Source organism: Alligator mississippiensis, chromosome 8 (assembly GCF_030867095.1).
Source record: "Alligator mississippiensis isolate rAllMis1 chromosome 8, rAllMis1, whole genome shotgun sequence".
Taxonomy (NCBI): Eukaryota; Metazoa; Chordata; order Crocodylia; family Alligatoridae; genus Alligator; species Alligator mississippiensis.
In genome coordinates this window covers 57,089,148-57,115,388 of record NC_081831.1, presented here as the reverse complement: position 1 = coordinate 57,115,388, position 26,241 = coordinate 57,089,148, and the positions used below count along the sequence as shown (strand labels likewise).

The 26,241-nt window shown below is 41.9% G+C and overlaps 1 protein-coding gene across 9 annotated transcripts in view; it reads right to left on the bottom strand.

Annotated features, from left to right (window-relative positions):
- HDX (highly divergent homeobox) overlaps positions 1 to 26,241 on the bottom strand; it is a 105,294-nt gene that overhangs the window by 52,659 nt on the left and 26,394 nt on the right. For all 9 annotated transcript variants that reach the window (XM_014607271.3, XM_014607273.3, XM_059732740.1 and 6 more), the window contains one exon: positions 19,388 to 19,441. In XM_014607271.3, the coding sequence (XP_014462757.1) occupies positions 19,388 to 19,441 (54 nt within the window). The remainder of the gene's footprint in view (positions 1 to 19,387; positions 19,442 to 26,241) is intronic.

The window sequence follows — 26,241 nt, the reverse complement described above, 5'->3', positions numbered from 1 at the left end:
CCAATTTAGGCATATTACTCCTTAATGCTTTCTAATCTCCTCCTCCCTCTGGAGAACTCTTTTATCTTACTGCAAACTACAATATATACATAATTCAAAATAATTCCAACTCCCCTAAAGGGAATGCTTTAATGTTTATTTGGTAAGCCCTGGAGTTTAAAATTGTTCCCACTGTTTATTTGCAGTTTCCCAAATGTTGCGTTTTGATAAAACTGCACATATGATAATAGACTATGGATGTAAGCAAGGCCACTGGAAATAATTTTAAGGTTACATACCACTTCTTCAATTTGTGTGGGAGTGAATTAAAAACGTGTTGTGTTTGTCAGACTGTTCTGCAAACAAAACCATTAGTGTAGTTATACTTGTTAGTCCAACTATCTTAATTATCATTTTAGTTTCCTTATGCTGACACATTCCCCATCTCTCCTGCTGCTAGAAATCAACAAAAGCAACTATACTTACTTTCTGCATGAAGAGAGCAACAACACACCTGCATATGGGTAGCTGCTTATTACTTACATCAATTACTAGAATTAGACCTCTGAAACCATGTTTTCTACATCTGAGAAGGGGAGGGTTTACATTAAAAAGAAAAAACTTATTAAAATCAATATAAGTTTATTAGATTCTTTTTATTAAATCTAAAAATTAGCAGAACTAAAGATACTGCTAATATTTTGGACAGCATCTACATGTTATTCTTACTTATGGAAAATCTCTAGTTTTCTTTCAGTTTCAAAGAAATGACTAACAAGTCTTTAGAAAAAATATTTGAGCCTCTGCAATAAAAAATGTATATAAAATTGGTATGCCACAGTATAAGTTGTTTTCCAGAGTGACTTTGCACTACGTAGACCGATTACGGAATTCATAATATATTCCAAAGATTATAAGTGGTTAATGCGCAATATTAATTAATGAAACAATACCCAAAACACTCATTGACTATATACAGTTCCACTCACATTTGAGCATTGTAATGGGGTCCTCCCCAGGGGTCGCTGCAAAGACCCTGGGAGCCCCCTTAGCCCTTGTCACCTCTGCTTTCTTGGGACCATCTCCCCCTCATCTCACCTGCCATGCCTTGCTGTAATTATAGTTTTTGAAGAGATTCTGCCCCAGAGCTCCTGAAGCCAGATCTCATGCTCATGAGTACAGGGGTGTCCCTAGTCATTGCTTTTAGGGCTAATGATGCCTCTTCCTCTCCCCTTATAGCTATGCCCAAGCCTCTCAGATGTTACCGATCACTTGCTAGCTCTGGCCTGCATTCTCTGCCCCTCCTGGGCTCAGGCCTCTGTCTCTTTCCACCCATGGCCAGGCACTTCACCCATTTTGGCTACTCCTGGGCATAACCCAGGGTCCCTGACTGTGTTTCCACCTCTTGGAGACACTGGGCCCCTGGCCCTGTCTCTGCCCTTCTCTGGGCTGAGAGTCCCGGCCCCTGTCAGTCTCCAGCTGTGGTCCTCCTCAGTCTTTGAACCCCTCTGCCTGGGCCTTGGCCCTGCTCTGAGGCCAACTGAGACCTCCCAGGCTCCAGGCTCCCTGACCTTGCTTGTTCTTGCCCCTCCTAGGCTGCAGCCCTGCTTTTTTGCCTTGACCACTATCCCACTGGTCCTGGCCCTGCTCCTGGGCCAGTTGAGATCTCTACTACCCTTGGGCTATAGGACTATTTCCTTATGTCTCTACAGTCTCAATCCCTAAACCGCTGGCCTTGCTTACCTCAGCTGAAGTGTTAATGAGAAGCCAGGCTGCAGCCTGACTGCTCAGGAGCTCTTCCTTCTATAGCTCTCAGGGCTAGACAGCTCAGCTCAAGCCCTGAGTTTATATCCTGCTAGCCCAGCCCCGTTAGGTCACATGGCTCCTAAAACGCCAACAGCATACCAGGTTGTATCAACAGGTGTTTCACTTGCACATCAAAAGAACTGCTTATTCTGCATTATTCAACACCAGGGAGGCCTGCTCAGGAGTACTGCATTCAGTTCTAGGCCTCACATTTCACGAAAAACGTGGACAGATTAGAAAGAGTTCAGCACAGTGATGATAATGATTAGGGGCCTGATGAAAGGGTAAAAGGGCTAGGGTTATTTAGTTTGGAGAAGAGAACACTGAGGGAGGGATTTGATAGAGGTCTTCTAATACCTCCGGGGCAATTAGAAAGAGATGGAGATGGATTGTTAGGGAACAAGACTAGAAACAGTGGCCTCAAGCTGCAGCACAGGAAACTTAGGTTGGAGATTAGGAGAAAATTTCTGTGAGGATGGTCAAATATTAAAATAGACTACCTAGAAAAGTTGTGGAATCTCCATTTCTGGACATTTTCAAGAGCAGGTTCGACGGGCACCTGGCTGGGATAGTTTAGTCAGGGATAATCCTGCCTTGAGTAGGGGGTGCCTGAGGTCACTTCCAGAACAGCTTTCCCATGATCCTGTATCAGGAACACAGATAATATTTTCCTTTTTAAGGCTGCTAGACTGATGTTTTTTGGTTTCTAGACTATAGGGGCTTACTCTTTCTGTGGAGCAGATAGGAAGTGGGGCAGCCATGGAACTTGAGAAAGAAGACAATGGAGAAAGAACTAATACAGGCATGGGCAAAAAAAGGCCCATGGACCAGATCCAGCCCACCAGGCATTTTCATCCAGCCTGTGGGTACCCACCAATGAATTGTATGATGCTCAGCCCTTCTGCTCATGAGGGTAGGATCGAGGCGCCCACATACACACACACCCTGACATACCCTATTACACCTCGCTCCCACCCTGGTGTGCTGAAAGACCCAGCCAGCACACAGCTTCTGGGAGGGACTGCTGCTGCAACCGTGGGGGGACCTGCTTGGCTTCCCTAGTGTTCCGCTCACTTGGGCAGTGGGTAGGGAAGTGCGGGAGTGGGGAGGGAGCTGCAGTTGGGTGGGGAGACGGAGCATGGGGCTGGTGGCAGCATGGAGCCGGCTCCCAGGGAGCGGTGGAAGTGCAGAGCTTGGGTGGGCAGGATGTGGGTGTGAGGGAGGGTGGGGAGAAGCGCAACACCGCTGGGCTGCCTCTATTGCGGAAGTTCCCCGCACACTCATGCAGCTCCTGGCACTTATGTACCATTGGGGGAAGCCCTGTATGGCAGCCTGCTGCCTTCCCCACCCCCTGCTACACAGGTCCCAGGACTCCAGTAGAAGTGGAGCCCCCTGCTTCCCTGTGGAGTCCTGACACCTGCACTGCAGGGGATGAGGAAGGCAGCAAGCTCCTGTGTTGGGTGCTGGGTGCTGCACATTAGCACAGGGAATCCCCACATGCAGTGCTGGCCAGAGCTGTGTGCCACCAGGTGCCAGCACTTACACGAGGCATGAGTGTTCCCACATGCTGCTACTCCTGGCAGCAAGGGCTGTGTGCCATGTGGAGGAGTGTGTGGGGGGGTTCCTACACCCTTCCACCCTCCCCCACATACTTCCCAATGGAGCTCATACTTCCCAATGGAGCCAAAAACTTCACACACCCACATCCTGCTCCCACAATTCCCCCACATATACACACCCAACATACCCTATGCCCCCCCCACACCCTCCCCAAAGTCCCACTAAAGCGCCCGGCCTATACAAACAGTGGGTGAGCCGGGTCCAACTAACACACTGCCTCTTCTGGGCATGTGGTAGGTTCAGCGCAGGAGCACATAGAGTTTAAAGTAAAGTGCCCGGGGGGGGGGGGGGGGGGGGGGGGGTTGCTGTCTGCAAGTAGCCTTATACAATTTAACGTGATCTTTGCCCACAAATTGCCTAGAGGCTCAGAAAAAAGCAGAAATACAAAATAGACAACTGCCTTCATTGTTACTAGGCCCTGCTAGAGGAAAAGTCCTTGAAGCAAACCATACAGAGCTCTTTCAACAAAGGGATGCAACAACATAGTCATAGGCAGAAAAGGCTAAAATCAGCTGTTTACCAGTACACACCCATGAGGTTAGTGCTCCTTTAAGGATGCCAGCCTTCCCTCATCCACCAAAAAAAGGAAAAAAAAAAATCAATAGTTAATAGCATTAGAAAGAGTTTATTTGCCAGTTATGTGTGCAATGGAGAATTAAAGTTGCAGTGACATAAAACACTTGGGGTAACACTGATGGAATCTAGTCAGAGACATTAGAGATGAAGGGTAAAGGTTGGTTAGTTTTCCAGTTCCTCACTTCTGTGGTTTTCAGTCAGGAACCTCGTGTGAAACAATCCAAACTGCTTCAGCAGCAAGTTTCTATATTTTAGAATATGAAGGGATGAAATAGTGAGCATCAACTGCCCTGCCTAAATTGTAATAGTGGATTTCCCTCCAAAAAAAATTTAAAAAAGAAGAAAAAAACCTCACAGCTAATTCAGTCAGATTACACAATATCTGCTTGCTTTTTTTTTCTCTTTCTATTTAATTATAAGCATAGTCTGTTAAAGGTGAATGCTTTTGGCACTTAAACTTCCCAGAGGGTATTTTGAAAGGGCACTTTCCGCTATCACTATTCTGGCAGAAGTGGACAAGCCAATTAGGACTCCAGTCTGCCTTGAGTAGAAGGCTTGGCTCAATGTCAAGAGAAGGAAAGGCAAAGACAAGAAAGAACATTTTGGCATTACTTCCCGGGGGTCACAGTGACCTCATACTTGTCTATCATATATTCTTCATGGGTTTCATCTGGACAGCCAGTGTCACATCTTTCTCTTAGCCATATGTTAATGGATCCATTCTAGCTGGATAAGCAGTTCATATGATACATTGTGTTAGCAATCTTTTGTAATTGTTTTTATAACATCTTTAATAGAGAAATCAAATTACTGTAGCATGCTGCCTCTCCAATGGACAGAAGAAATATTATATAGCTAGATGGGGGTGGGGGCAGGAGGGGTGTGTGTGTGTGTACACACACACACACACACACACACACACACACACATCAGGGGAGGGGAATGGGAAATCAAAATACATGTCTTAAAAATAAAAGGGAAACATCCTTTGGTGACAACCCTAAAGAAACCTTTTGTATCCACTTACTTCAGTCACATAGAAGAAGCTGAAGGCAGTCCACAAGGAAGTAAAAACAAGTGGCTCTACCCAACTAACAGTTTGCTGCATTTACATATGAAGCTGGGTACTTTAAATTATTGCTGCACACATCATTCAAGAGCAAGTGTACGGATAACCACGCTGATAGTGATTCTAAGTTGGAATAGGAAACAGGGACAAGTTTCTTCAACTGACAATTAACCAGGAAATAAGCAGTTAGTGTGGTAGAGGTGATATCTTTTAGGCAAAAGAGAATGCAAAGATTGTAAAATTTCTCTCAGGTAGAAATGAAGCTTCGTATTGCCCAAGAGAGCTGGAGGGTGGTGTACTTTCTCCTTGATGGAAAGTTCATTTTATGCAAAGTAGGCTCAGATAAAAGTTGGAGCAATTTATTTACCTCAAAAGTGTCTGATGGCAAGCAGAAAGTTGAATTATGCTTCTTTCTTGTTAAGATGTTTCATATTTCACAGAAGGATTGGTGATGGAAAGGTTCTCCTGGGTAAGGAAGTTCTATTGTATTGAGGCTGCTCTGCAAGTATGTAAATTTGGCTTGAAACAAAGGGCTTGAGGAGAGGTGTCAGCTTCCAGGTCTCAGGGTGTTGAATTTTTTTCTTTCTTGTAAAATTAGGAAGTTTTCATTTCAAAATGGCTAATTATATTTTCCATGTTTCAGGGATAAAGTTTGTAGCTGTGTTGATCTAAAAGCAAAAGCAATCAGCGTGGTAGAGATGATATCTTTTATTAGAGCAACTAGATAGTTGCAAAAAAACCAAACAAACCCTCTTTGTTAGCAAGCTTTTGGGCTCTCATGCCCTTCTTCAGACAAAGGAGAACGCAAAGATTGTAAAGATTTGCAGAAAATGAACTTTTCCAGCCAGATGAACTTACACCACCCTCCAGCTGTCCTGTGCAATATGAAGTTTCATTTCTACCTGGGAGAAATTTTACAATCTTTGGATTTTCCTTTGCTGGAGGAAGGGCATGTGAGCCCGAAAGCTTGCAAATAAAGAATTTTTTTGCAACTATCTAGTTGGTCTAATAAAAGATATTGCCTCTACCACACTGCTTTTGCTTTTAGACCAACATGGCTACAACCTTTATCCCTGAAGCAGGAAATAATAATCACAATAGGAATCCCAAAGAGAACAGGCAAGAAGGGCAAGTGAGATGTATTTAACTGCCTAACAATTTTTTATCATAATGCAATGGTTCCAAATCCTTTTGGACTGCAATCCTAATTAAAGGATCAAAAGCCAAGTGCCTGTTGGCTCGCAGTCATGTGGTACCCCTTCTCCAGTCTGGGCCCATATAGAGTAAAAGAATGTCTCTGGGGCCTGAAATCTTCTTTGCTACGAGACAACTCTTAGTTCCTAGTTCAGAAACCACTGCCATAATGGAAAGATGCAAGTTCTCTCAGCCTTATCAGAAAGTCCTACCTTCACCATTCTAGCAAGTTCTGTACCTCATAGCTACCGCTTCTATATTTCACCCCCATTTTACCATCTATACTTTTGCATTCCTACTTCACGGCTACTGGGGTTTTTTTTTAACCAAGATCTGCTCATACTTCCCAATGGAGCCTGGGGCACTGTTGCCAATGAGGAACCAAGAATGACATCTCTATAACAGGAGTAGTACTTGTTGGCATGTGGACAATTAGTCAGTCTTTATGAGAGTTCAAGGCATGACAAGGTCACTAGGTTGAGTTTAACTACTCTTACAGCCTTTACACCATCCATGATAGTGAGGGCAAATTAAACGTTACAGTAATCCATGTAGGTTTACAAAACACTTTTTTTCAAATTCCTCCCCCCTCCTCTCCACCCAAACTTAGATCCACACACATTAAAGCCACATTATTGACCATACTCTTTCCTAAACTCTTTGGAGAAATCAAGGGCTATATGCCAGGGTTCATATATTTCCCTCAATATCAGTGGGATCAAAAGTATCTGAAACTTCACATATCCACTACCTACCTACTATTGTATTTTGCCTTGACACAAAAAATAAAAAAAATCTATTTGTTGCAAGAACAGGTCATTACAAAGTATAAATTCTGCATAAAGAGGTCAACCTTCTTCCCATTGAAATAACTGGCATTAACTCTAATACCACTGGAAAGAAGACTGAACTCATGCTAAATATGGGGATTTATTGGTGGAGAGGGAAATCAGAAAAATCCTTCAGTGCCTTATAAAGAACCCACTGACATTTAATTTTTCTCCAGACTGAACTGAAAAAGTAAAGTCATAATGTGCAACCTCACGTTATATAAACAATACTTCTCAAAAGTCAAGTCAGTATTTCAGTAACTGATTTGCCTTCATGAGTGAAAATGGCACTGTTCTAATCCTTGCCTCATATTTCTACCACTTTCTGATCTACACTTTTGCCTTAGCTCACTATGGGCAGCGAGGTCATTGTCAGCAAAGTGAATCAGCAGTTCTACCAGGCTCTGGGTTAAAACCTGATTATCCAAGAGTCCTCTGTATGTGAGGACAACATTCTTATAAAATAGAGAGGACCCAGTTTATTACGGACATTGCTGGCACATATCTAGCAGTTGTGTTACAAGCAGAATACCTAAGAGCTTTATAGGATACATTAAATTTCAGTGGAAGTTTTTTATCGTATTTCTGCCTTTTTAGCTCTGCCTCCCAGCTTCAGTTCTTTCTAGTGCAGTCTGCCTACACATACCAAAACAATACAGGAATATCTGTATTTTTTATTTTCAAACACAAATATGACTAATATTTAAAGTTCTATTGTCTAATATATTGACCTAGTAGTATCTTTCATTAAAAAATGGTGTTTTTACCTGAAAAGTAAGGTAACACAGATATATTTAAAGCAATAAAGCAACCAATTCACTTGATTGTATTTGAGATTTCTTTTTAACAAACTCATAAAGACTCATTTCTAGCAAAGATACCTGCTTTGAAAAGTTAATTTCTTTTACAACCCAAACTTAGTTACCCAATATTACACTGCTATTTTTAAGACAATTGCTTTCATTCTGATCCACAGATCAAATCAACATTTTAATAAATGAAAGCTACAACTGCTCAACTAACAATTTCATGACCTTCCTATCAAATCCAACACCATTCATTGATTTTGCTTTACTGTACTTGTCAGAATGAGTAGGTGATTATTACAAAAGTTGCAACTTCTCTCAGGGAAACATGATCAGTGGGAGATGAGATTGTTGCCAAATGTATAATTTAAATTAATTTATGTTCTATGTCCTTCAAAAGCCTCATTACCAAGTGTTAGCAGGAAAAAGCAACAAATACATTAACACAATACTTTATTCAAATAGGCTCAACATCAGACTATTAGTGCACGTGAGGGGGATCACCCCAATTTGTCACATTTTTTCACATATCCCCCCCCCCCCAGATATGACATGAACCTTGGTTTGGGAAGTCAGAATGAAGAAAACAATATTTTTTCCAGACTCATGTCTGAATCTGACTATTATCTCTTCCAAAACAAACATTAGAGTCTTAACCCTCTCATAGCTACTGTGAAATTGGCAGCTGTTGGCTGCTCAATCAAAAGCTACCACCAATTCAGCAGCTTCCATGAAAAGGTTAAAACTATGCCAAATTCTGCCCCTCCCTCTCTGGCTGGGGAGAAAACACAGCCCTGGTAGTCATTACAGTATTCCCATGCAGCTATTGCAAGGTTCCCATGCTTTAGTTCTGGTGCAAAAATCAACTTGCCTACTTAAGACATGCACCTCAAATTTGGAGTAATGATTTTTGGGAAAAATGTGCATGTAGTATGAAAGCATAAAAAGCACTTCCTAGTTCCTTTAAAACAACTGAAGAAATACAAATGGTTTTAATTCTTGCTTTTCGGAGAAACAACTCCAAGCTCCCCACCGTAACTTTTTTAAAGTTTCCTAAATGATATGCAACCACTGGAAGCAGAATTTACTTCTGGTTCCTTTACGGACAGGGACAGGTCAACTTGTGGCCATAAGCATTACTCAAACCTATAAAATTTTCAGTTGTTACTTTATTTCATTCCAGATGGCTGCTCTCATTTTCTCAAACACTGAAGGCATGTTGAGCCATTAGTGCTCTGCCAGACCAGCAGTCATACTGCATATCCAAATAACCCATCAGGTCTTGTTTCAGAGTTTGGATTAAAAACCTCCATCTATGTTGGCTCTCTGTAAGGGATACGTATATCTGGAGATCAGGTTTATAATTCTGCATGACAGTTCTCCCACAGAAGCCATCATGCATTGCAGTTCCTTCTAATAAATAGTCCAAACATGTAACTTCAATCTGTTAAGCAGAAGACAGAACAGGGTGGCACTTTAGAGACTAACTGGTTCAGAAAGGCATTAGAAGTAGGCTATTCCCTACAAAAGCATTAGATACCATCACCTACAAAAGCGTATGGTTCCCTAAACCAGTTAATCTCTAAAATGCCACCTCACCCTGCCTTTTGATTGACCTCAGACTAACGCAGCTAACTACCTTTTTCAACTGTTAAGGCAGAGAGTTTAGCAAGCACAGGTACCTTCAAGAAAATGGAGATAGGGGCACAGACTCTTCCACTCAGAATTCCTACATATCTGGGGAGAAGCATGTCACACAGCTAAATCCGTTCCTAACTGTATGTAAAGCTCCAAAGAAACTAAAAAAAACTCTAGAATGATAATTCCGGAAAACTGTGAACAGACCATTTATTGTGTTTGATAAGCAAATAGTTTCTTTCTACAAACTCCACTCTGATGGTGAAGTTAGCCTGCCTGTCCCTTTACCTCTATTCTGCACCAGAAAGGGTAGCAATACATGGCTGACAATGGATATGTCTTGAGGGTCCTTTGCTCATATGGAAGCAGACTTGGTTTCCCAAAGAACCAATATGGCCAACTGCCTGGGAAATAGGCAATGGATCACATGGCAAGAGGATATGGATTACTTTACAGCAGTGATTGGCAGAAGAGGAAGAATCACTTGACAATACAGGCCATTTGGAGAGAGACCACGATTGAGAGAAGCCACATGTAGAGCAGGGAACCTGGACACCAAACAGGACTCTGACCTGAGACACGTTCAACACAGGAATGGCAGAAGGTATCCACCAGATCCAGGGCTGCTCGGGCTAGCGTGGTGGAGGCTCCCCAAGTACAACTGGGGAACAGATACAAGGCCCTGCCAGCCGTGGCACAGAAGGATGAAGGGGATGCCTCCAGTGGGGACAATGCCACTCCACACAAGACAGACAGCACAGAGAGGGAACATCAGGAGGAAGAAACACTGGGTCCTGGTCATCAGGGACTCCATCCTAAGGGGAACAGAGGGACCCATCTGCCAACCTGATCCCATGGCACGAGAGGTCTGCTTCATGCCTAGGGCTCAGATTCTGGACATCACAGAGAGGATCCTGGCCTACATTCGACCCTCAGACCAGTACCGCATGGTTCTCATCCACATAGGAACAAATGATGTGGCCAGAGGCAACCCAGACCGCATCATGAAGGACTTCAAGGCCCTGGAGGTCAAGCTCAAGGAGACGGGGGCACAGGTGGTATTCTCATCTATTCTCCAGGTGAGTAAGCATGGACAGCAACATGAGGCCTGCATTGGCGAGGTCAACCAACGGTTACGGAGTTGGTGCCGCCAGGCAGGCCTTGGGTTCCGCAGGGGACTTGCCTGGGTGGGATGGGCTACACCTCTCTCCTAAAGGCAAGAGTGTCTTCTGTTCCACATTGGCTGATCTCATGCAGCGTGCTTTAAACTAGCTTCGCCGGGGCATGGGGCCACAGGAGGACTTGAGGACACCTCCCAACCAAGACAGGTGACGTGCACAAGGAGTACCCAGGTAAGCAACAGGGATCCAGATAGTCCAGGGAATCAGGGGGTGGCACATGCACCAATTCAAGGCCTTAAATGCCTCTACACCAATGCTCATAGTATGGGGAATAAGCAGGAGGAACTTGTCATCCGGATAGCTAGTTCAAACCCGGAAATAGTAAGGCTCACAGAAACCTGGTGGGATTCATCCCACGACTGGGAGGTTAACATTAGGGGCTATAGACTATACAAGCAGGATAGAACGGGGAGGAAAGGCCGGAGTGTGGCACTCTACGTCAAAGAGATCACATCCTCAACCAGCAGGATGGGGTCTGAGGAGGGGCAGGCTGAAGTGCTCTGGGACAGGATACAGGGGGGGTTGTGGGGAAAGGGACTTAACGGTGGGGGTCTACTACAGACCTCCCAACCAAGGGGAAGAGCTGGACCGTGAATTCTCGGGTCAGCTTGCGGAGGCACTTAAGGCAAGGGATGTAGTTGTCATGGGTGATCTAAATTACCCAGACATCTGCTGGGAGGAGCAGTCAGCCAGGTCTGTCTGCTCACAAAGGTTCCTTGCCGAAATACAGGACCTCCACTTAACCCAGGAGGTACACAGTCCCACCAGGGGGAATGCCCTGCTGTACCTGGTCCTGGCCACAGGCAATGACCTGGTGAGGGGACTCCAGGTCCTCAACCACCTGGGCAATAGCAATCATCACTTGCTGGAATTCACCATCCAGCACAGGGTGTCAAGGGCCTGCAGCAAGGCAGTAGCCCTTGGCTTCAAGAGGGCCAGCTTCAATGAGTTGAGATTAGTAGGAGAGGCACTGGGGTTCTGGAAAGTAGGGGAACTGGGTGCCCAAGATGAGTGGTCATTCCTTAAGGAGACGATACTCAGAGCCCAAGGGGTGACAATCCCAATGAGAAGCAAAGGGGGCAAGAGTGCCCAAAAGCCCGCCTGGCTCACCAAGGGCATTCGGGAATGCCTGATTGCCAAAAAGGAGGCGTACACCCAGTGGAAGGGGGGGGAGGGGCATCACCAAAGAGGAGTATACCTCCACCACTCGGGTCTGTAAGGAAAGCTAAGGTAGATATGGAACTAGGGCTAGCATCAAGGATAACAAAAAGTCATTTTTTAAATACATGGGGAGCATGAAGAAGGCACCGCTTAATGTGGGGTCCCTGCGGGATATGCTTGGCAACCTGGTGGTTGCACCAGAGGAGAAAGCAGACCTCTTTAACAATTTCTTTGCCTCCATTTTCTTGTGCAGGGACCAGGACTCCCCTACTGAGATTCAGGACAGACTCAGGAGAAACTCCGCCAGGCCTAGGGTCAGGAAGGACCAAGTTAGGGAACTTCTGGAGGGGCTGGACGTGTTCAAATCAGCAGGTCCAGATGCTCTCCACCCCAGGGTGTTGAGGGAATTGGCAGGGGTTATCGGGGGGCCCCTGGCACAACTTTACAAGCACTTTACCTGGGCAACTATAGGCCCATTAGTCTTACTTCAATCCTGGGGAAGCTCTTTGAGAAGATTATCAAGGAGCACATCTGTGATGGGCCAGCAGCAGGGATGATGCTCAAGGGCACCCAGAATGGTTCCATTAGAGGCAGGTCCTGTCAGACCAACCTGATTACCTCTTACGATCAGGTCACAAAATCACTGGACACGGGTATCACGGTGGATGTAGTCTTTCTGGACTTTAAGAAGGCCTTTGACACTGTCTCGCACCCCATTCTCATTAAAAAGCTAGGCGACTGTGGCATTGATGCCTACACAGTCAGATGGACTGCAAACTGGCTGAGGGGTCGTACTCAGAGAGTGGTGGTGGATGGGTCATATTCGACCTGGAGGGAAGTGGGCAGCAGAGTCTTCCAGGGCTCGGTCCTTGGGCCTGCACTGTTCAATTTATTAGCAACTTGGACGACGGGGTGAAGAACAGCCTGTTTAAATTCACAGACGACACCAAGATTTGGGGGGAGGTGGGCACGCTAGAAGGGAAGGACAGATTACAGCGGGACCTGGACAGGTTACAGGGGTGGGCAAATGAAAATAGGATGGGATTCAATACCGACAAGTGGAGAGTGCTGCACTTAGGCAGTAGGAACCAGCAGCATACCTATAGGCTGGGGAACTCCCTTCTCAAAAGCACGGTGGCGAGATCTTGGAGTCATTATTGACTCCGAGATGAACACGGGCCAACAATGCGAGAACACGGCCAGTAGGGTTAACCGTACCTTGTTGTGCATTCACAGATACATCACAAGCAGGACCAAGGAGGTGATCCTCCCTCTCTATGTGACACTAGTCAGGCCGCAGCTGGAGTACTGCATCCAGTTCTGGGCGTCGCACTTCAGGAGGGATGTGGACAGCACTGAGAGGGTCCGAAGGAGGGCCGCTCGCATTATCCAGGGACAGCAGGGCAGACCCTATGAGGAGAGGCTACGGGACCTTAACCTGTTTAGCCTTCGCAAGAGAAGGCTGAGGGGGACCTGGTGGCCATCTATAAACTTACCAGGGGGGACCAGCGGGGATTGGGAGAGACCTTGTTCCCCTGAACGCCTCCTGGAGTCACAAGGAATAATGGCCATAAGTTGTTAGAGAGTAGGTTCAGGCTAGACATCAGGAGGCACTACTTCACAGTCAGAGTGGCTAGGATCTGGAAACAACTTCCAAGGGAAGTGGTGCTGGTTCCTACCTTGGGGGTTTTTAAGAGGAGGCTTGACATTTACCTAACTGGGGTCATTTGAGCCCAGTTCTCTCTCCTGCCGAGGGCAGGGGGTTGGACTAGAAGATCTACAAGGTCCCTTCCGACCCTATGTCTATGAATCTAAGCCCAAAGAACATTCCAAAACACACAGAAAAATCACACAGGCATTTGTTTTGTACAGATCAACATTTCTTCTGTTATTTGAAGTAAAGAGGGATGCATTTTGCCAAGTCGGTTACGTCCTTCATTAATTCGGTCTCAGGGAACAAACTCTACAGCGGTATTACAAGACTGACCTCTGAAAAAAGTTGATAACTATGAAACAGAAATCAACACTGCTGACAGTCATGTAAATTTGTTGACCATTTCTGCCTAATGTTCAGCCAGTGTCCTCATCCTCATTTTGCACTGCTGGTTTGTTCAGGTGCACAATTTCTTGCAGTTTTTTTATTGATCCAACTTTGCTTATAAGGAGAATTAGTCAATAGTGATGTTATACAGCTAACCTGACTGAACATGATTTTATACTGACAAAACTGCATCCAGACAGGGAGAAAGGAATTTCACCAACTTTAACTATAAATTATTTCAAAAGCAATACATTTAAATTAGTGCTAAAGTCAGAGTATACAGACTGCCCCTAGGGCCTTCTGAAATGCTATAAACCCCCAACAGTCTCATTCTGTTTTCAAAACTAACAACTTCCCACTCATGGCCAAACAACTCTACAGTTCAGTTGTGCATTGGATTAATAAAAACAAAATCTCTGTCTTTTAACTTCTGGAATATAAAACAAGGTTTTAGTTTTCTAGCACGTGTTCAGACAAATATAAATTACCTTATTCTTTTCTCAAACCTCATTGAATATAATTTGCCTTGTGCAAACTGAGAGATGTGAAAGATGGAAATTGCTGTCATTCATTAAAATACTAAGTCTGCATCAGTCTAAAACTGCTTCCAAAGCATCTTCAATGGCATGGATTCAGGCTATTTAAACATCATCACAAAATTAACAGCAAAATAGGGCACTTAAAAAAAGTTTCTGGATATCATTGTGTTTCTAGGGAGGACTGCAGTTATTGTATAACTAAAAAAAAAAGAAGCATGACTTCGTATCAGCACATTCATTTCTTGCAATGCAAGAGAAAAACAAACCGTATATTTTTAGTTTATATAAATTAGTATGAAGCAGAAATAAAAAAGAGGAAGAATTACTTACTTAAAATTATTTAAGATGTAGGAAAAGAACTTCCTACAATTACTGTAAAAATAGGACGTGAATTACAGGTATAAATGTTTCATTCTGAGGGAGCTCCAATAGAACAGCCTACACTGCCCTTTCTATTAGCAGGACCTCTTTTCTTTTCTTTCTTCCTTTTCTTTATTTTTTAAGTTTTATTCTGCACTTCTGAAGAGCTGTGCAATGCTATTTTTCACACCACTGGGTTTGCCAGTTGCTCTTTAGTGACATCAGTGTATCATTGGAGTTACTCTATGGCTGAAATTTTATTGCAATCTAACTACAGAAAGAATTGCTAACAGCAGATTTTAAGTTTCTCGCTATTAGGTTGTTTCTGAAACTGACTACTATAAATTATGAAAACTGCTGCAAAAAACAGATTTTCTTTGTGCGGTGAGGTAAAACCAAGACAGGGACATACAGACTATTAAAATCAACATTGTTAAAACAGCTTCTCACCTTCCTATCCTTTAGAAAACAGTTTATTAGGAGAAAGAAGAGTTGTACCAAGTCTCAGCGTTGAGAAAAAATGGGGTGTTTAATAAATGGAGAAAACAAATAGTTAGAGTCAAAAGCTTTTACTTAGTATGCCCTGCTACCACACAGTAAAGTTTAAATCTAGGGACTGCTACTTCAACAGTCCCAAATGAAACTCTCAGAGGCAGCTACATGAATACATCCTGACACAGCATTTATGGAACATGGCTGTTCCAAAGGGAAGTGATGCCAGAGAGCATAAGCAATTACAATAATAGTAAAGCCAGGGAAGAGCTGCAGCAGTTTGGTTTGATTCATAGATTTATTTTTTGAAGTGTATACTTGACCACTACTCAGGAAACAAGGGACTTACTGGAATGATGTAAAGCCCAACTGGGATATTGCCCCTAAACCAAACTCCCTTCACACACAAATCTTTAATATGGTAAAAGGTGCTTTAAATTTAAGTTAGCTGGCCCATCAGAAAACACGCACTGAAGCTTGACTACAACTGATGCTCAAGCTGGTAAAGTGGAGACACATTCTGGGATGCTAACACTCAAGCACAGTTTGTATTATTTGGCAGCATTACCACTCTTATTCAATTGAGAATAATTCTGTCATATTCTGAGCAAATACTTCAGTGAAGATGAGTCCTAGAATACACAGTTGCGGCAAAAAAGTTACAGATATAAAACACACAAACCAAGCATGCATACATGGCTTTATTAAGGCAAGGTTAAGAAAAAACAGGCTTTGGAAGATTCTTACAAAAGGGGCTAACAGCTGCTATAAAATGAGCCACTTCAATTTTAAATTAATAAAATACTTGATATATCTGAAAACAACAGCAGCCATAGATGCATCACGAGCAGGTCCAAGGAGGTGATCCTCCCCCTCTATGCGACATTGGTCAGGCCGCAGTTGGAGTACTGCATCCAGTTCTGGGCACTGCACTTCAGGAGGGATGTGGCCAGCATCAAGAGGGTCCAGAGGGGGGCCACTCGCATGATTAGGGGGCAGCAGGGCAGGCCCTATGAGGAGAGGCTACAGGACCTGAACCCGTTCAGCCTCCACTAGAGAAGGCTGAGAGGAGATCTGGTGGCCACCTATAATAAACTTGCCAAGGGGGACCAGCAGGCAATGGGAGAGTCCCTGTTCCCCTGAGCAGTACTGGGAGTAACAAGGAACAACAGCCATAAGTTGACCGAGAGTAGATTCAGGCTAGACATCAGGAGGCACTACTTCACTGTCAGGGCGGGTAGGAGCTGGAACCAACTTCCAAGGGAAGTGGTCCTCGATCCTACCCTGGGGGTCTTCAAAAGGAGGCTAGACAGTCACCTAGCTGGGGTCATTTGACCGCAGCATCCTTTCTTGCCCATGGCAGGGGGTTGGACTAGATGATCTGCTTAGATCCCTTCCGACCCTACCAACTATGAAACTATGAAACAGATGCTATCAAGCTGGATATGTCATTAAATAGAATCTACTATTTCTTCTTTTCTAAATACAAAGTGAGAAAGACAAACCTCCAAGTTAATTGTTTGTGGAACTAAAAAAACAACTTTCAACTTCTCTCTCCTCTATCTATAAACATGTTACTTTATCCCAGGAACTCTACAGATGTACCTTTTCTATATTAGGGACAAAATTCCTAAATATGAAATAATCTCATATTTTATATATTGTGCTATGCCACAAACTGTACAAAGGATGTATTACCACTACCTCAGAACAGTTTGTCTTGTCCAAATTACTCCATGTACCAAAATCTGACCTTTTACTCTTGTTACACATAACCCAGTTTCCAATTAAGGAGCTACTTCCTTGCAATTTCACCCTCAACATGTAACACAGAGACCCTCCTAAATACCACAATGCATACTGCCCTCTTTCTGCTTCCATGTTCCTAGCACCAGTTTCTATTCAGAATGATAAACATAATTTAAAGCAAAATGTTCTAGTAAAGACTTCAGAAAGTTTGTTTTAAAGAAAAGCCCACAAAACTACCAAAAATTTTTAAATTATTCAGCTTAACATTTTAAGAGTCCATATTATTAATAACCTTATTATCTTGATATTTTAAAATGCCATGTGCCCAAAATAGGAAATAAGTCTATGTTAAGTGAAAAACTAATAACTTTCACAACTCAGACTAGCAACAGATGTAGAACGGAAAAGAAAATTAAGAGAGCAAAATAAAGTATAGGGACATTTGAGAGGATGCAAACAAATAATGGAGGACAGAAGTGGCTAATGTCCTTTGCCTTTTTTTGCCTCACTCTTCATCAACAAGATTGGATGTGACCTTATGATAAATTTATCACAGTTTAAAATCAGCAAGGGGATTGAAGCATAGGCCTGAATACAGATAGAGAAGGTAAAACATATTTAGATAAATTAGATGGATTTGAGTGGGCAGGGACCAAGGAAATTTACTCTACAATTATTATTAGTTAAGGCAATCTGAACTATTAGCTATTATCTTTGAGAATTCCTGGGAATTGGTGAGGTCTTAAAGAACTTACTAAGGGTTAACAAAATACTTAGCTTAAAAACAAGCAAACATGTAATGATGTAAGAGAGAAAGATAACGAAAGACGTCTGTTTAATTCTGATACCCAGAAAGATATCGAAAAAAATTATTCAACTCTCACTCCACCAGAAACCAAAGGCTAAGATAAAAACCAGCCAGCATGGCTTTACCAAGAACAAATCATGAGAAATTCATGAGAAAAATAGTGTGGAGGGCAACAAAAAACTACTACAGTTTTAGCGTTCATGATCTATGAAGGAGAGACTGAAAGAGCTAGAATTACTGAAAATAGAAGAGAGAAGTCTGGGGAAGGAAAAGATAACCTTCCAGTACTTAAAAGGTTATTAAAAAAAAGGACAGTAATCATAACTTCTCCACATCCACCAAGGGCAGGACAAGCAGTAATTGCCTTAATTTGCAGCAAGAGAGATTTAGGTTAGCTATTAAAATTTTTAAAAAAAAATCCACTTTCTAACTCTACAGATAGCAGAGCACTGAACAGATTGCCTGATGAAAGTGTTTTGTCACTGGAATTTTATAGGAGCAGACTGGGGGAAGGCGTGTGAAGAAAAACCCCAAACGTCTCAAATAATCCATGTATCGTTGATCTTTCGCTCAGAGGAGAGATCAGAACTTTATGATATCTTGAGGTCTATTTCAGATCTCAAATTTCTAAAAACTTTATCACAGCAAGATTTTTCTTTAATTTTGGAAAAATGTTACCTGAATGACTACCTTTCACTTTATACTTAAATGGTATAAAAATACCCCTTTAACCTAATTAGACAATTTTATGAATACTGGATTTGTAATATTCTATCATTCAGAACCTCTCCACATGTAAACTATGAGAAAACATTTTTATTGCTCTTATATTACTATTATGGAAAAATAACTTTGAGTTGGGAAGGCTTGAAAGAAATTAACTTTCCAAGAAAAGTTTTATAGCTTCAGGCTATTTTTAATTGACTTTTGGCTTCAGGACACCAATCTGATAGATTTTCCCTAATGGACAAGTGTTTTTTTTAAAAAAGCAGACAGATAAAATTACACCTAAGATGACTGCTACACAGTTGGACTAAAACCTGTTCCTCATGCATATTATATTATATATGTGCACACAGTCTGACTGACACAAAGATTTGTACTCTTATAGGCTTAGTTTTTCTACTCTGAATTTTTGGGTCAAAACCAACTATTGTTTCATTTTTAATACAAGTCACATTAATCAACTCAAATCTTAAAGTTCTTATTCATGAAAATACCATTCTCAAGGGATTCATAAATAATCCCATTCAAGCTAATGGAACTACAATATCTGTAAGGGTCACAAGACTGGATCCAAGATCTTACCCTTGGTCTTGGACTTTTAAAACAATCTTACAACAATCAGTGTTGTTGCTTAGTGGTTATATTTGCAATGCACCATTTGTAAATATTACTGACAATTAAAAAAACTGTTTTAATCACAAAATGCAATTTATGTTTTTCAGAGGGCATTTAAAAAAAAACAAAAAACCTTTAAATGATTATTTCCACCTCTTCATTTGGCCCACTAGCTGCTTCAAGTGAAATATACTTACTGCTCTTTTTCTGGAACAACCTGTAATCCAAGGCACAGTAAGGTTTCCTGAAATCTGTGGAAACAAAAGAGTTTTATGGATAAGAAACAGGCTCAGATTGCTAGTCTGGCCAGTAATATTGAGCTAGTAGGCAAATAATTTCTGCATGACTTGTGCAAGGGAATTCAGTTTCAAGAGTATATTCATTCTCATAAACAGACACCCAGGTTTAGAGATTTATGTACAGAGAAGACAGCTATAAACAGCTTTCCTGTTTAAGAAAAGTGCTTATATAGGTTTTCAAAGTCTGTATGATGTTCATGCAAGTCATTTAACTGACTAACTGGAGACCAGACGTGCGTAAGGTAAGCAGCGTTTATTCTGATCTGGGAGTTAAAATTTCAGGACTAAATTTATTCTTTTTGATAATAACACTGATCCTATAACAGCTTCTTTTTAAAACCCACTATATACACGTATCCTTCATACAGCCTTCACAGAAAGGGCACCAAATTTCTTCTACAGAACGGGTCAAAATAAGTTTGAGTGAATCATTGTATAGACAATAACAAGTTAGCACAATACCCGAAATACATAACCAAGCCTCTCTTAACAATAATCCTGATCCCAAGTATTGCCAAAAGTCTACAAACGTCACTGTGCTGTAGATTTTCAGCAGTTCTGTAGATCAGATTCTTACCATGCAGTGCTTTCAATTGAAGAAAAACAAGACATACAGCCAACTTCAATATAACAGGATTTGGTGTGTATACTTTTAAAATTATTCCCTCGATTTGCTTTTTAAATTTTTTTTAAAGATTCTTAAAAATGCTGTTGAACTGTTTAGGGGATTTATGCTAATTACTTTGGGTAAAAGTACTGAACGCGACTTGGGTAGAACAGCACTTTACACCTGATCAATCCCTCTGGACAAAAAAAATGTGACTTCTAAAAAAATGTTATTCAACATGAGTAATGGTATCAAATTTTGGTGCTACAATAAACACGGTCACTGAGAGTACAAAGACACACAACTCTCGTTGTGACAGACATGAATAAACTTGAACATTTCGAAAAGTGTTATACTTATCCATGAAAGATACTGCAGATACATGGAGGATTAAAAAACAAACAAACACCTGCCTGTAGCCGAGCTAACCTTATATTTATTGTTCTGTTCCAAGTTCAATATATAGATTTTCTAGGGAACTTTCAGTTGCCAAGGCAGGAATAGTTATAATAAATCACTAATGCAGGCAATATAATCATCTCCTAATAAAAACAGCACATACTGGTTTCGTCTGATTCAAGAGGTCTGGGAGCAATGATAAGCAAAGAAAGGCGTCCAGACTGCAGTCACATATGGACACTTGCACTAAAATAAAAGAACTGAAATTTATGGTCATCCAGGCACCTATTATGCATCATCCACCTGCCTGGTAAGCTCAGTCTCTGGGTAAACAGTTTGTTTTATTTTCTCTGTAATGCTTTTGTCTTCAGCAACCAGCAGTTCTATAAAAGACTGGTCACCCATTAACTTTGTCACTGTCCCTGGGAGAGAGCAGATCTCCAGATACTGAACCTGCTGGGATAATCACTGAATTAAAAGTGAACAGCAACCTAAACCTTCAGTCTGGAGAGAAAGGAACATGGGTGCCTGCTACAAGGAAAGTGTTGGCAGGAGGCCTGAAACCTAAGTGGGGAGCTCCTGAGGACACTTGAAAAGGAGACAAACCTTCATTTAAAACACCAGAACTATGACACTCGTCTTCACAGAGTATTGTATTATAATTGAAATAAGTTGACAATAAAAAGCGTCTCTGCACGATACCCCTTTCTCATCCCTCAAAAAAGTATTTGTAAATAAGTAATTGTAATTATCTTCTACTGAAGACATTAGCAATTTGTGTGAAACTGTATTATCAAATGATAATAATAATCACAAAGTTCCTTACTAACATCTTTGCTAGTTCAATGGTCTTCATAAGCAAAACAAAGTGAAACCCAGTTATATATATATATATATATATATATATATAAAAAAAAAAAAAAAAAAAGATAAAAAAAATTACGTGACATACAGGTTCCCCTTGCTGTATGCAGGTTCTGTATGTGAGAATTCGCTCTTATGCAATGACCCTTTTTATACCAAAAATTTGTTATATGTGAGGTAAATTCACTCTTATGAGATCATTGTGGTGGAAGCCCACAGTCATCTGCTTTGTGTGATGCATTGTAGGAGTGACGTGCACCAAAATAATAGTCCCCTGTGTGGATCTGCGCTTCTCTCTCGCTGTCTGCTAAACATGTTTCCGTAGTTGCCATCCCCATGATAGTGCCCTGTGCTTATGTGTACTGGCTGCTGTTGTTGAGTGCCAAAATTGTCTTGTAAAAGTGGTAAAAATGGGTCTAAAAAATCAGTACAGTTGAGGTTTTGGAATGTATCCCCATTTGTTACGTTGTATGCAAATTCAAGTTACATGCTGTTTTCCAGGAATGTATGTACAGCATAAAGTGAGGGAAACCTGTATTGCTCGTGAACCTTAGAGTTCAGCTCTTAAAATGCTATCCCATTCAGCCACACCTGGCTGCAAAGTTACTTTCTTATGAATCAAAATGAATCAAAATTATAATTATACACAATAGCTCAGCACAGGATTTAACCTTAACATTCAAAGCACAGAAGATGAAAGCAAAAAAGGAGAACCCCATGTTCATTTTAAACTACCTAAAAAGCCCACATTTTCCATGAAGAAGCATTTTTTCACAGGACTTTTCTTCTCCAACACTGAAGGCAGACATTAATTTAGCCCTGGAAGTCATGCAATTGGGTAAAATTGCCTCTATTATTTAACAAGTCTGAAGACAAGCCAACTACTTATTTCAATAGTTTAGCCTACTATGTATTTGTCAGCAATTTACTGCTCAAATTATTGCAAAGAACCTTTTGTGACATAAAAATTGATGACTTTATTAAATTCATTCTTAGATTGGAATAACATGAATTTGATTAGTTGAAACAATTTAAAGAGTTATGACTAATTGTTAATAAAATGCCATACCAGTGTTCAACAGTAATGAATTAATCCAGGCACAAATCACATACTTCTGGCTCTCAATTGTTAGAATAGTGGAGCATTTGAACAATCAGGTTTAATCTGTTTATGAAATCTGGAGGATTTCCCAGGAGTTTAAAACTAAGGATTTTCATTCCCAGGTTGATGGATAAATCAGTCAACACTTGAGCAGTAAAATGAACTAATTGACTCCATATCCTGGAGCGTCATACTGTACAAGTCTAAAAAACATTCTTTTTTGGGCTTTCTTCGAAGCCTTTCTAAAAAAAAAAACAACAACAAAAAAAAACAAACAACCTAAGCAATGAAAAACAAGACATTGGAAAGCTATAACCAAAATCTGGTTTAATGTTCCCACAAACTTTTAATTTGCAAAAGTCATATTAAGTTACAAATACTCATAGAAATGAAGTATTTTAGAGGGATGACATCCAGGCTCTTTGCCACAATGCTGGCATGACTTGACAGCTCTCTCACTATGAATATCTTCTTTTAAGAACTCCACAGTGTAGGGAAATACCAGGGATTGGACAGGTTCCTGGCTTCCTAGGGAGCATTATTTAATTATGTTACATTTTACCCGAGGGGTGACAGAGTAACCAAACTTTAAAATACGTGCCTTTTGATTTTAGATGTTAAACCAGGGGTAGGTAACCCGTGGCATGGGTGCCAGAGCATGGCATGCGAAGGCATTTTGCTTGACACATGAGCCTCAGGGCAGACGGCAGGGAAGGGGTCGGGGCTGCGCTGCCACAACAAGGCTAGGGCCCTTCGCGGTTCTCCCACTATCCACCCCAGCACATCAACATCAAAGTTGAGCATGTTTTTGGCTCACTGCCCAAAAACTTTGCCACCCCACATTAAACTATATTTTGGAGATGGATACTTATCACGAGTCCATTTGAGAAAATAGCCACATAAATTTGCTTCACCCTAATTTACAGAAGTGGACTGGCAACATGTAGCCGTAGGCCACATCCAGCATGGAGGATCGAGCAGTATGTAGCTATACTGAGCTGCCTGTCCCCTCCACAGCACCTTCCAAAGCAGGCCTCCCTCATGTTATTCCCCTTGCTGCAGAGGGCCCGGGTATCTGTAGGGAAAGTAAGCTCAGGCAACTTGAGCTGGGGGGGGGGAACAAAACAAACCAGGTGTTCTGGAAGAGGCCTGGAAGCACCACTATGGGACAGGATGCTCAAATATCAACATTCAGCAAGTTCCCAAGATATCAAGGAAACCTCTGCTACTGCTGCCATATACAGAGCCACACTATCATGTTTACCTTCCCTCCCCCTAAAATACACTACTGCACTCAAAGCTATAATTTTAGAAATAATTTCTCACCATGGAGGTAGCAAACAGCTGTTTCTCCAAAAATGGGCTCTTCAGGAACTGCTCGTTCCAAAGCCAGGCCAACATTCACCAGCAAATGCACAAGAATCAGAAATATAAAAGTAGAAACTATTCCTTTTCTGAGCTCTATCCACCAGGATCTGCCTGCATTTGACCCTTCTCATTTCCTGACGTAACAGAAACATAGGGCAGAGGCAGGAACTCTAGAGCAGGATTCATCTATGTTTTAAACTCATATTTGTTAGTTTTTCTGATGTAAAAATCTTAACATCTGTACAAGTTATAAGGATCTATTCATTCCTATTTGAATCATTTACCCTTACAGAACTGCAGACAGACTGAACTGGTACAACTACCCAGATAAATGCAACATCTTCCAAAGAGGAAAACAGTTCTGTTCTCATGCACAAGGGTTCTTTCCCAAGGGGGGAGTGTGTTCCTAGGGGAGCTCCCCTATGGAAGAAGCCACTAAATCAATAGTAAAATGCTGTTTAGCTGGAAAACGCACAGAGACTCCCCTTCCTAGAATCAAAAGGATTCCTTTGAAACAGACTAATATTGTTTGAAATCCTTGAGCAGCATTATAAACATCCAATCTGTTTATGTAGTAGAAAAAACCAACTCGAGGATCCTAATGATATATAACATAAAGTATCATTTATGGAGAAAAAGGTGTTTCTCCAGATACATAGCTTTCTAATGTGAACAGCTGGCATGAGCTTCTAATAAGTTAATGAGAACTTTTGATAACCAGTTTCCAAAAGCCAACAAAGCAGCTAACACTTAAAAGATTTATCACTGCTTTGCTGCCATGAGCTAAACCATGCCCATCAGCTACATTTATTAGCAATAAACAAAATCCATGTTAGTCTGAAACATAAAGTCATCAATTTTTAAGCTGTTATCTGTACTGCTGCAGCTTTTAACAACCTATAACTAAATAAGTGTATCTTGACAAGCTTTTCTTCATTTTCAAAAGTTTAATTTCTCTCTCTGGTAAGCAGCACTTGGTTTAAATAAAAGCTACCTAACTGCTGACTGATCATTCTCAGAGAGAACAGGTCTCTCTCTTAAGGGATAAAAATGAACAGAGAAGCATTGCTCGCCCATAAGTATTTAAAATGGGTGCATAAGAAGGGTTGCAGTTTCTTTGACAGAAGCCCCACAGACTAGATACGGGCTATGTTAGCATGTAATGAGCCTTCAGAAGATTAAGTGCATCTTGCAATGAATAGTTGCACTTATTTGAGGAGCTTAAACTAACATATACAGTACAAGATGGAAAGGAGGGCACCCCAGAAGTTACTAACAGGAGACTACATTGATAAATAAAGCAGCTGAAACCAACGTGCCCTCCAGAGAAAATGCTCAAAGCTATTGCCTAAATGTCACTCAAGAGCATCTTAACTCAGGTTTCTATTTTTACGTCATGCCACTTGAAAAAGCAAGTCTAATGCTTCCTGCAAGATTACCTTTTCTCCAGTAAAGGGATCTGTAATGGTCCCATGGTGTTACAACTATTGCCGGGCTGAACTTTGTTGTCATTACCCAGTAATCTGGATTTAATTTTCCTCAGTATTACTTTATGGACATCAAATGAAACATGGAGAATTTATATGCTCTCATTTGTATCTCATGCAAGAAAAATGGCATAGGTCAGACATTACACATGAACTGGTTTAAGTGATGAGGAACTGGTTTAGACTTGTAACAACAGATATTCAGTGTGCATAAACCAATCTGAAAATGGCTGAAACTGGTTTGAGGTAAACCCGGTTGAATTTAGTATCAGACTTAACTGATTTGGGTCAAACAGGTGTATGCAATGTCTGTCCCAGACCCCTTGCTGGTTTAAGATAAACCAGAGTCCTCTAGCATCCCAGCATATTCTCTGGGTTCGGCGGGGGGGGGGGGGGGGTGCTCTGCTCCACAGCAGGGTTGGCCCCTCCCCTCTGCTCCCTGGCTGGAGCTCGGACAGACACTGCAGGTACAGCAGGGTCTGCCTGACTTCTCCCTGCCCTCCCCTCTCCTCTCCTCCCCCCCCTCATTGCTCAAACAGGAAATCCCCCCCTCCCTGCCACAGCACAGACCCCAGGCATGTGGTATACTAGCTAATACCATGTGGTGTCTGTGTGCATTTCTTCAGTTTCACTGGGACAGGCAGACAGAACAGTGACTGCTTAGGGCTTTTTTGAGCTAATCAACAGGTCAGCTGGTAAACTGTTTAAGAAATTTGAACTAATGGAGAAAGTCTATTGCTGATGGGGTGATAAACACTGTTATCAGCCCCCTGCTGGCTTACTTGCCTGTCAGTTTGCTGCAGACAGTATAAAGAAGCATGGAGGGAGATTGAAAAGCTCCATATCTTCAGCAGATTCATGCACCCCTCCCCTCCCTTGCCTTAGAGTACTAGCAGGGAGCTAGGGCCTAGCAATACTCCAGCCC